The following is a 13,138-nucleotide window of genomic DNA, read 5'->3' on the forward strand; positions in this document are numbered from 1 at the left end:
ATTTTAGTCTATAATATTAATTTAAATATAAATTTCAATTAATAAAATCATATATTTTGTTAAATATAAAATCAATTAGAAATGTTGAATTTACTACATCTCGCATATGTAACGATAGAATTGTACATCAAATAAATAAATTTTAAATAATACAATAAATAATATTTTTACTTTTTAATCATTACTGTAAAAACTTTGTTATATGTAAAAATACAATTTAAAAAAATATGCAAAATATTTAAGATTAGAAAATAAATTTGAGGTTATTTATCTGCAATTTAGAATTTAGAATTTTTGTACCAATTTATATTAAAAATATTTTTTAAGTTTTAACTTTTTTATTTTAATTCATTACCTACATTAAAAAAAATATTTCTATTAAGTTTGAAATCAATATTTTTTAAATAGCACAATGAATTTCTATAGTGTAAATAAAATAAATTTTTCAAAAAATTTTACTTAACCCATTAGTAGATTTTTTCACTAATAAAATATTGAGTATTATTTTGTATTTCACACAAAAACTTAAGCACTACTCATATTGATAAAAATTAAAAAAATTTAGAAACATTAAGTAAAAAATAATTACATAAATGTAAATTTTATTATAAGAATTATTTATTACATGTAATCAATATAAAATTAAATAGATGGATGAAAGGATAAACCACAATTTATATTGAATGACTTAGATAATAAATTGTTTTCTATATGTGAATTAGAAAACAAGATCAACTTAATAAAGTACTTAAAAATATTAGTTTAGGAGTTTGTAAAAACTATAATATAATTGTAAATTTTATATTCTTAATACTAAATGAAATATTATATTAGAAAAATGAATCGAAAATGGATTTCTTAAAAAATATAAACAAACTCCAAAATAAAGTAAATGAACTAAGATACATGGATAATCTTTTGACGATTTTACAGTTAATTCAATTTCTAAGAGATATTGGATTTTGGATCAGACCACACAGCACCAAAATACCGAAATAAACCTCAGTTTAAATATCAATACAAACCATTTGCATTTTAATGTTTTAAATTATCAATATGATTTTTTGGATTTTTGCTAAAGATTTCAAATCTATATAAATATTTAACCCTTAATTATTGTTGAAAATATTAAAATTTTATTAATATAATATGAATATTTGTTAATATTCTTTCCAATCAAATTTTTTAAATTAAACAATCTGCTTCAGTAAGCTATGCATGCACTTGAAACAGTATATCAGCTGTAAGCCCTCGTTATTGTATTTTTTATTATTTATATATTTATATATTCAATGTACAAGTATAAAATTCTTGTGTATTATAAATTATATGCCAACTTTATATACAACACATATTTTAGATACACTAAAAATTTATGATTTTAAAACTGATTTAAGTGTACATACAGCTTAGTATTATCATAATCTTAAAAACAATTTTTTATCTTCAATAAAGTACAATGGATCAGAAATAAACTTCTGTTCAATATCAGGTGTATTTGAGAGCTCATGTAACGTCTGTTCGTTGTAAATGTCTACTAGTATGTTGCTGTCTTGATGGATCCTGTGAATATCCCATATTTGCCCGAAGAAATTCTGTGTGGCGAAACATATCGTGCTGTGACGATAAGGTTGGTAATGATGGAAGTGTCGGAAGTAAACAACTCAACATACTAGCACTATCAGATGAATATATTCCATTGTTAGGTGGAGCCATTGAGGAGGAAGGTGGACAAGAAACTGAAGGAATCAAATGTGCAGGATTGTTATTATGGCTATGTGTGTGAACATGACCATGATGATGTCCATGATCATTAGAACCCAAAGCACTAGATCCTGATAGCATAAAAGAACCTAGACATAATTAGATTATTAATTTTAAAATAAAATTTTAATAAAAGAGATGACTTTTTACCAAATCCACCAAATACTTTTTATAGCTTTTTTAATAAAAAGAATGTTTATAATTGAAAGAATTGTTTTAAAAAAAAGAAGTACAGAAGTATTATATAAATATTATGTAAAGTATTATATAAAAAGTAAATTATATAAAGCAATAAATATAGCACATTTCCTTATATTAATGATTACCTGGAATACTAAGATTAGATGTATTGGAACTAGCTGCTGAACTCAAATTTAAGGAAGGTATTGTAGAATAATCTGTAGCATCGGATTTTGAATTTACATTATCTTTTAATGGTAGTGAAACTCTAGAATATGTTGGTGATTTAGAAAATAAGCCCTTTTCAGGTTTATCTCTTTTAATTCGTATTCCTGATGAAGACTTACATCCAGAACCAATTCCAAAATGTAATAATTCCAAATGTCTTCTTAAGTTTCTAGACTGTCTTATTATTGCACCACATAATGGGCAAGTTGCTGGTTGATCTGACAAAGTTCTGGATTTAGAATTCCAATCTCCTGTAAGCAAAATATACGTAATCCACCTAAAGAAGATAAATTAATTTTTCAAAAAATATTGTTTAATCAAAATTAAAAAAGAACTCCTAATTTGTTGATAGCAAAAAACAATTTTATTCAGTTTTAAAAATTATATTCAATGTTTACGCTTTTATTTACAGTGTAAATTAAAGATAAATACAATTTGCAGGTTGTACTTATACATTAATTAAATAAATCGTTTACTTACTAATAAAATATCTTATTTTTAATCAAATAATTGCAGCTCTTTGTAAAATTTTAATTATAAGTAACAAATTATAAAATAGTAAAAAAATTGATAAATGTAAAATACATTTTCAAAGATGAGTAATGTAAATAAAAAATAATAATTTATGAAGGATATTTTTTAATTCATGGGATTTTATTTCCCATTTCTTATTACTTTTCTTACGTTCTAATTAATACATATTTAATGAATGTTCTTACAATTTCAACTGGAAGATTTATATACTTAAAGAAATGCTTCATCTTAATATTAGTTTCATTTTCTAAAAGATCAATTCAAATGTTTCAATTTATCATCTAGACTTAAGAAAGTATTTAAATAGGTCCTTGTTAAAATGATTATACAAACAAACCACTTAATCTTCACTTTCAAACTACTTGGAAATTAACTTTTCCAAAGTACCAGTCTCCATTTTTATCACAAATACATGGTATTTACGATATGAGCCATATAAAATTAAATATATATTTATAATATAAGGCATAAGTACTTAGCTACAAAAAAAAACCAAATTTATCAGTCTATGCTTTAATTGTTAAAAATTTATTTCATATATCAATGTCGAGATATAGTCATAATGTTATTGAATAATCATTGACTTTATCTTAAGTTTGGTTTTCTCCTTTTTTCATCTGGCTACTGTCGGCGACGATATATTGCTGTGGGGTGAAACGACATTTGAACCCTGAGGAGAAGGAGAAGGTAATGGGCTAGGATTGCACACAATTTGTTCACAACTACTTCCACCACTTTCTGTTCCACACACTGGTTGCCCTGGATAACCTGGTATATCGATTTCAGGTTTCACTTCAATGGACATTGAATCTGACATCATTTGATGACTTGGATTAGCAGTAAAACGATACTTGCAAGATGACAGTAAATGTCTACGTAAGTTTCTCGCTTGGCGTAATGTTGAACCACATAATGGACAAACACCTGGACAGTCAGAAGCTCCTCGTATCTTTATTGATTGCGTAGATGTTGTGGAATTATTTGAAACGATAACTTGAGCCGAACCACTAGCTCCTGAAGAATATGATACATTTTGTATAGATCCTGGAAACTGTGGTATGTGTAGTGGAGAGTAAGGTTGCATTGGCATCAAATTGTGTAAATGTGGTTCAGCATCAGGATCAGCAAGTAGGGCTGCTGGATTGTGTTCAACTACTGGATGTACTAGTTGATGTTGCGGCAAAGGTGAAGACAAATGATGGTTTGCATGTTCCGAACGTTCTTTCGCTGTTAACAGACACAAACACAATATTACCATGCTGAGGGCTGAACTGACCTTTATGTCAAAAGATTAGCCACGCCAATTTTGGTATCTCTACTAGTAAATCCAATGAATTTGCAGTTCAACCCATTCGATGGTTGTGCTTGTGTCCGTATTATATATAATTGCAATGAGAAATCCTACTTAAATATATTAAACTTTTTTACAGCGATTTATATAAAATATGACAAAATTGCGGACACAAAACACAATTTTCAATGGATAATCCTAATTTTTTAATTTATTCATGATATTCTTACCTTCATCATCAAGATGACTTCCATCATCTCCATCTTTATGACCAAAATCTACAGATCTATTTTCTTCTGAGTGTTCATCTAATGACCTAGTTTCAAGAGAGGAATGATAGCCTATTTTTGGCCATTTACCAGCTCCACTAGACAATTTTCTTTTCTTTTTTCTTCGACGTTGAGGAAGATAGGAATTCATTGTGTCCCTAGATATACTAGTTTCGTTACACCCTGGAATTGTAGAAACTGGAACCTCTTCTCCTTTCTATAAATTAATCATGTAATATTATTAATAAAATAAAAATTTTGTACTTAGATTTAAATTATTTTTCTTATTAAACCATTTTATTCTCATACAATTGCATAAAAGTAAAAATAAAAAAGATTTAATTGTTACAAATTTACATACCTTATGGCAACATATTTTATAATATTTAATTGTATTATATTATCAAATACTTATACTGAAGTAATCGTATATACTCTGAAAATTCTATATGATTACCTCAGTTAGAATAGTTGGTGGTGTCAAACCATGTATGCTGAGGCAGTGTGCTGCCTGTAGTAACGAAGGCAACTGTGAAGGCTCCACACTGACTTCTCCTCTATAAACAAATTCCAAAATTGACTCTAAATCATCTGCTCCAATACCTGCTAACATTACAACTGGATGCTGACATGGTGTGCTCTGTGAAATAACAAAAAAGTACATAAAAAAGTAAGTAAAAACGTAGGTCTAATTATTTTTAATTTACTATTAGAAATTTATTAATAAAATAATTATAATATAGTACAATGCCACCCAAATATGATTGTCTCATAATTAAAATATATACCTTTAACAAATCTAGAAGAAATGGACTTGCTGCAGAGAGAACAATTTTATGTGCTGAAAAACTACGACCTCCGGCTGCTAAAGTAACATCTACTAAATCACCGTGTCCTCGAAGCAGTTGCACTGCAGAAGCTAGTGACGAACCAAATTCGCCCCAGGACAGACTGTACAACTGACTAGTGCTACCCATCTAAAAAATATTTAAATGAAAAAAACATGTATGAATAAAATCATAATACTCTTCATCTAATATATGAGAAGAACTGTTAAGAACATTCATTTGTACAATTGAGAACTTTGAAAGATATGCATATTTCTACCCAATGATTATTTTCAACGTATGCTATTTAGCTGTAGGCCTTTACACTGTTTAAGGGTAATAACTCTAACAAATTTACATGAAAATATTGATAAAAGAGCAAACGAAAGAAAACGATAAAAACTGAATAAAAATTAAAATCTAAAACTTGTATTTACAGGAAAGAAATATGAAAGTGATAAAAAAGGAATATAGATACTTGTATATATAATGCCGTATTCTATAAAAAAAATCTATCTTTATAAAGTTAAAATCAACGGTGAAAAGAAATAGGAGAGAAAAGAGAAGAGTGCCGTTACAACGGAAGGTCAATTTTTTTGCATCGACACGAAGCTCAACAATCTATATCTATAGACACAATACATTCGTACTATAAACTTCTGGTTGCGTAGCGGCACTCTGTTGCCTCCTCCTTCACACCCAACCGCCATCCACACCAACTGACCACGCTAATTGATACTGCCACCAACCAGTCTGAAAATCGTTCGTGAGGCTTGCCTACTCTGTATACACGTATTTTAAGGTCTTTTTCGCGGGAGATGAGCAATTATTTTATATACTATGAATTCGATGTGTACATATTCTGAAATCGAATATGTAAGCTCATTCTTTCCATTGCTCTTACTTTATCACTCTCCCTCACTCTCTTGCCCCTGCCAAACGCACTCACTCGCACACACACACTCACACACTCTCTCTCTCTCTCTCTCTCTCTCTTCATAAATATATTTATATTTCTCGTAGGCCCCTCTTTCTCCGTAATGAGGCAACCATTGTGACAATCAAATGAGCGTCGCTTTATTTTTTACTGGACTAACCTAACAAAAAAACTTGTCTCGCGCTCTTCCTTCCACCTTACTGCGAAGGTCTTCTCTTTGTTTTATATTAACAGAAAAAACGGTAATACTGAAGGTGTATGAGCTGGACTTGAAGAAGCGTCGCCGAAGGCCAACAGCGGCACAAACAGAACAGCTCGTCGCTCGAAGAGCGCGCGAAACTATACGTTGACGACTGCAGTGGCGATCGTGTCGGCTGCGGTGGCAGCAGCGGCTGCGGCGCGCAATACGGTAGAAATTCTGAACGATTCCGTCCGAAAGGTCTGATTGAAAACTTTCTCCTTGTGTTCAACGCACACACAGCCGCATAATGCGACACTCACCTCTCAACGTTGTCACGGTATCGTCGTCTTCGTTATCGTCTCTCAAATAAAATTACTCGATGAATGTCTCTTCTAAAGTAGGGTAAATCACTTGGGCTGTCTACTTAATAAAAGACAGATTAATGAAAGACATCAGTTGGATTGGAGTAGTGCCCGCGACTGTATTGTTCCTCTGTCGGCTTCTCTCTACCTCTCTCCTACTCTCTTCGAGAGATTCTCATACACTCTTATTCTCTTCTTCCTCTAAACCCTCTACACCAAACCCCTCCGCGCTGCACCGCCGCGCACTACACCTCACCGCACCTTACCGCACCACACCTGACCTCACTTCACCTTACTTCACCTCACTTCACCACACCACACTCCACCACACCGCGCCAAGCGCTTCCCCACCCTTTCTCTCCACTCCACTCGTCTCAATTCCACCTCTCCTAACCCCGTCGTTCGTCGTAATCCTAATCTATTCTCCACTATATTTCTTTGCCCATCCTGCTTTCTTACCCTCTCTCTCTCTCTCTCTCTCTCTCTCTCTTTTACCGGGCATTATCCATATATTGTAAAGTAGCAGTATATTCCACAGCGCGCGCGAACTTAAAAACATACATAGAGGGGCTTTAGAATGTACGACGGGAATTTTTTTTACGCGGTTGGCGAAGGGGCACGAGGAAGACAGAACATAAGTTAATGCGCGCGCAAAGTAATACGATGGTGGTGGTACAAGGTAGAATCTATCTCGTACATATGACTTGTCAATGGAAAATCGAACATCTAGCTGCTTGTGAAAGTTGGAATTCGTAACGGGAGAAAAAACGGGATTAACGGGTACAGAGGCTCTCACTGAACTTAAGGCAAGAAGCGTTTCTTACCAGATAATACGAACGAAATGAGTCAACATATTAACTAAGTATATATATATATATATACCGGCTTATACTTTATTAATCACACATACATTATCACCAAAAAAATCATGAAGTTTACTTTCTTTCCTTTTACTACCTTCGAGAACCCCAACTCTCAAATACAACTCCGTTGCCATCTGCCGGAAAATTTTAGTTTTATATTTTTATATTATTTTGTCTTAAATGTTTATATAATTTTTAGATATGTAAATTTAATAGATGAACCATTTCCAATAATTAATTTATAAACACATAAATTTTAGAATTAAAAAGAAATAAGAAAGATACTTATGGAATACATCTATTATTATATTGTATAGTTAAAAACTGATATATAATTGTATTCATACGTACACATGTATCATTCGTATTACAAAGTTCACTTTTTATCAATACACCTATATAACAGATAAGATCTGCGTCCACGCTTACTTTTACTTATATATTGTTACTATCTAATAACAGATGCATGGTATTCCAATAATTTTTTTATTGTTTATATTGACAATATTGTTTAAAAATATTTAAAATATATTTTAAATAACCATATAACATACAAAATATATATTTAATTGAAAACGGTTTTTAATATTATCTCATTAAATAATAAATTGTGTATTTATTTATAATTAGTTTTGAATTTTAATATAAAATGAATATTTATGAATAATTTGAAATCTAATGATTATACTATGCATTTTTAAAAAATATCACTACCAATCGCATAATCCAATTACTTATTATTTTCAATACAATCGAATAATATACGATTGCAAAATAATAAAAAATAATATATATTTGTATATAATATTCAAAAATATATTCAATCTTAATATTAAATACAATAATTGAATTTTAATTTAATAATAATAAAAAAATATAACCAATTAAAGTTTTTCTGACAAACAAAATGATTAGAAAAACATTTTTTCCATGTTTTTGTTTTTGTTTTAATTTCTCTCGTTACAAGCTCTGTATTTCTTTCTCTCTTTTCCGTCTATCTCTTGCTCATCATTTGCTCATCTTTTTCTGTTTATATCTTTCTCGTCTTTCTATCATTTATCCTTTTTTCATTTTCTCTTTTTCTCTCCTTTATCTCTTTTATTTTATTTTTTTCACTCATTTTCTCGCCCAATCTCCATTCACTCCCCTTCTTGCACTTACTTCACGCACTTACTTCTATTTGTATTCGCTTTACCGCTCGTTCTTTTATTTTTCTTATAAAATACTTAAAAAATGTAGTTTGAACGAACTTTATTGAATCGATTTGATAACTTCTACAAGGATTATCAGTAAAAAAGCATATCGTTTCCCATATTAATGAATAATAGTTTTTAACAATTATATTCTAAAAACGCTCTTCTGAATCAATAACAAATCCCTAATGAAATTCCTGTAATATTTTAAATACATTGCTAAAACATGAAAAATAACTGTAATGGAAAATATATTTTTTTAATAATGCAATAAAAACTGCATAATTCTATGTTAGATGAACAAATTATTTAAATTTGATATTCTTTTTTAACGTCTCTGAATATCATAATTATTTTTCAAAATTTTATATGGTATATATTTTATTTGTATTTAGTAAATTATTTCATTTTTTGCTAATGCAAACAAAATTTATTTTACTCTTAAATATTAGTTTCAACTTTCACCTATATTTTCTCAAATAAACATAATTTTTCAAATTAAATCAAATGAATAAAAAAAATTTTAAAAGTAATTTTGTTTCATTTTATATCAAATGATCCATACAGCATTGATATAATGTTACATAAAATCAAAAGTGTTAGTTCTTATATTGAAATTTATAATATATTACTACAATAATATTAATATTTTTTTAAAATAACATAAAATTTTAAAAATTATTACATACTGAAAAACTGTGAAAATACATTAATTACTCATAAAATAAAATATTTAATTTCAAGAAACGTAACTTGCATTAGTTGTCTTCGTCGCTCAAATTTTCTAAACGTAAGAAAATATATAAATATGAATGGTCTTAAAAAATTGTGCCATTTTACTCATCATTACATGATTTCATCGATACATCTAATGTTTTAATCAATTTTTATCAGAAAAAATTTACTGCTCGATGCTTATTACACTAATTTTATAATTATTAATAATGCATCTTCATGTATCCTCAAGAAAAAATTGTATATGTTATAAGCTTTTAGGAACTAATATGTGCATTTAATTACAATCAATATTATTATGGATTAATTAAAAATATTTCATTTTAAAGGCAAACTTATTTTTCACTGTTATTAAAACTTAATAAATCATTAACATAAAAATTTATTAATAAGAGAGTATAATTAGAAAACAAATTAATCTAGATAAAGAATTTTTCAATATACATATTTGTTCAAGATGCAGAAAATCTTTCGAATGTTCTCGTTTCGGGGAAATGAGTCAACGGTCATTGGAGTTCGGAAAAGCCGTAATTAAACAAGTGCACAATCATCTCCATTGTTCTTCGCACCACAGTCGCACCCATTGTTTTTAGCGGAATGATAGGCCCTATGTTGTCAGTTAACAAAACTGTCACGTGGCTATTTCGAACAAGCGCACCACGACGCGCACCTGTAGACTTTCAGTCATTGGTGCAGTCAGTCATGCTATTCACGCAGGAAGAATGGTCGGTCAGCAAGCTACTCACTACGATAGAAGGACGCCGTATCAATTCTCCTGTGCTGCAATTAGAAGATGTTAACGCTCGCTCTCTACATATAATACAATTATAATACATTTATAATTTTATAATACAATTCATCCACACGGAACATCCGGGATCCACACGGAGCATTCGAGATAGAAAAACATTCATCTCAGAACGGGCCAAGACTACTATATCTCTGTGAATAAACCAAGTCTAAAAATAAATTATTGTTCATCCTTACATTGCTAATTCGTACCCACTCAGTTGTTGATTCTTAGAAAATCAACAAGGAGGATCCCATGTAGATAACTTATTCACCACAGGATCAGTTCGAAGCAACTGTAACGACGTGATTGAATATAGTGTATACCCTACCATGATATAATTTCAACGCATTAATAATGTAATTGTAAATAAACCTTAATAAACCATATTTATCGTAGAAGCACAAACTGTATTATACAGCCCTTCCACTTAACTCCTTTCCAAGCACCCTCTAGGGCGGGCGGCAAAGCTATCAAAACATTGGCAGTTCCGGCCAGGAAATAAAACAGTTTCGAACATTTGGTCCGTCGAAACAAACTATAGTGGTAGGTAGTGCATCTAACCAATGCCGTGAACACATTCAACTTTGAAAAATTAACAGTTACATTTTCATCGCTGCATACTATGCAACACGTGACACTACACTATGGAGCATCTGGAGATTTACGACCTCAAACTTCTACGTGTTCTAACTCACTATCTAAAACATCGCAAAAGGAGGCATCCAGAGATTTACGACCTTCCACATCTACGTAGTGCACGCCGATAACACCATGACAGCCAACTACAACATGGAAGAAAAAGACACGAGGAATCCTTGTGTTAAAACTACGCTGAGAAGTGCTGAACTAACACCCTTACCCTTTTAATACGAGAGAAAGGCAATAACTCAATGGTCGCGCATCTCATTAATGATGGAATTGACCGCGGAATTTAAGTCATTACAGGGCGACATCTCTCCAGCTGAAATTTCAGATGCTATTTCACACGTCGAGAAACTGTATAAGGCCTTCATTAAGGATCATGAGTACTTGGAGGCAACAGGGCTAGTTTCTAAACTCCTATGAAAGGGAATTTGCGTGATACAAAACGACGGTAAGAATTATTACTAAACTGCGCCAATTCTCCAGGAGAGAATCTAGTTTGAGTGACACTTCGTCACACAAGGTACAGGCACAAGGAGTCCAACTCCCAAATGTCAGTCTTCCCAAGTTTTCAAAAAATCGAGAGGATTGGCATGAGTTTCGTGATCTTTTTAAAGCATTGGTCCTGAATAACAATGAGATTAGCGAGGTTGAAAAAATGCATCACCTTCGCACCGTAGTGCAAGGCCCAGCAGTACAGATAATCTCTGGTTTCTCACCGGCAAACCAATCCCTTATACCAGCTTGGAAGTTGCTAACAGATCGTTAAAATAATAATTGGTTATTGGTCCAATTAAGTCTCACTACGCTTCTCTTCCTTTCAAATCAGATTAAGGGAGACGCAGCAACGTTTGGGAAACTCGCCAACGCTCCAATAAAGCAATAAAACAACTATTAACCTCTGAAAGCACCGAAAATTTATGGGAATACATGTTAGTACAGCATATCTTTCAACAATTCGACCGTACCTCAATGGAATTATGGGAGTCATCACCTGGCTCGTAGGTTTAGTCGAAATACCGGTTCATTCCACGACATCGTTACTTGCCACGGCCATGGCCGAAATACGGTCAAAAACTAATATCGTATAAATTTATCTTCTCATTAACAGAGACTCTGAACTTTAATTCATCATCGAAAAAATCTGCAGAAAACTCTACATTCTTAGAAAAAGTTCAATCCTTCACATTCATGGTATTGGCAGAGCTCATGTCACTCAGATACAAGCTGTTGTGTCACTCACTCACCGCTCAATCCACTCGAAGTCCATAGTCACCATTCAGGCTCACATTCTATTTTCACAATATTCACATATTCAGTAATACATTCAACACAGCGCTTCACTGCTTACAGAGCCTATTAAGGAAATTTTCGAGAATCCAGGAATACCAACAGCAGTATCAACAATTCATGAAGGAATATGAATGTTTCGTCTGGATGATTTGTATTACTATCCCGAATGCTCAGTGTGGATCCCGGATGTTCCCTGTGGATGAATTGTATTATAAGAGGGAGCGAGCCTCAACATCTTGTAATTGCAGCACAGAAGAATTGATACGTCGTCCTTCTATCGTGGTGAGTAGCTTGCTGACCGACCATTCTTCCTGCGTGAATAGCATGACTGACTGCACCAATGACTGAAAGTCTACAGGTGCGCGTCGTGGTGCGCTTGTTCGAAATAGCCACGTGACAGTTTTGTTAACTGACAACATAGGGCCTATCATTCCGCTAAAAACAATGGGTGCGACTGTGGTGCGAAGAACAATGGAGATGATTGTGCACTTGTTTAATTACGGATATACCAGCATTTCCGAGCCTCAAATGAACGTTCGAAAATTTTCTTAGAAATTATGAACGTTGAATCATTTCCCCGAAGATCACCGTTGGGGTTTTTCCTTGAAATAATAGCCGTTGGAATTTCTCCCCAAATGATAAAATTCGAGAGATTCTCTGAATGTCGAATAATATTATAGTCTTGATTGCAGATTATGAAGAAGAGCGATGAAGAAACAGAGAAAAAGATTGAATATACACGAAAAATCGTAAATGATGAAACGTGAATATAATTATAGGATATATTCACCATATATCACCAAGAATTCCACATATACTTATCATATATTTATATGTGTGTGTGTGTGTGTGTGTGTGTGTGTGTGTGTGTGTGTGTGTGTGTGTGTGTGCGCGCGCGCGCGCGCGTATGCGTTTATTTATTTATTTATAATGCAGTAAAAATATAAACTATTAAAAAGTTTTGAGTTTTTTATTTATATGAAAGTAAAATTGTTGAAATATGAAATAATTTATTTCAAAATTAAAATTAAAAATTTTAAAATTTA

General features: G+C 31.6%; 1 protein-coding gene across 5 annotated transcripts; it reads right to left on the bottom strand.

Moving 5' to 3' along the window:
• Positions 1-1,426: 1,426 nt before the first annotated feature.
• LOC105364705 (transcription factor GAGA) lies at positions 1,427-7,421 on the bottom strand. Of its 5 annotated transcripts, none has more exons than XM_011502708.1 (6): positions 7,398-7,421; positions 5,055-5,243; positions 4,724-4,906; positions 4,228-4,483; positions 2,091-2,423; positions 1,427-1,853 (listed from the first exon to the last, which is right to left on the bottom strand). In XM_011502708.1, the coding sequence occupies exons 2-6, from the start codon at positions 5,241-5,243 to the stop codon at positions 1,507-1,509; spliced, it is 1,308 nt and encodes a 435-aa protein (XP_011501010.1). In that variant the 5' UTR covers positions 7,398-7,421; the 3' UTR covers positions 1,427-1,506. The 5 variants fall into 5 exon arrangements, with proteins under 5 accessions (XP_011501010.1, XP_011501009.1, XP_011501008.1 ...); XM_011502707.1 differs by lacking the exon at positions 7,398-7,421 and adding an exon at positions 6,532-6,824; XM_011502706.1 differs by lacking the exon at positions 7,398-7,421 and adding an exon at positions 6,191-6,824.
• Between the last annotated feature and the right edge of the window lie 5,717 nt (positions 7,422-13,138).

Source organism: Ceratosolen solmsi, unplaced genomic scaffold (genome assembly GCF_000503995.2).
Source record: "Ceratosolen solmsi marchali unplaced genomic scaffold, CerSol_1.0 scaffold15, whole genome shotgun sequence".
Taxonomy (NCBI): Eukaryota; Metazoa; Arthropoda; class Insecta; order Hymenoptera; family Agaonidae; genus Ceratosolen; species Ceratosolen solmsi.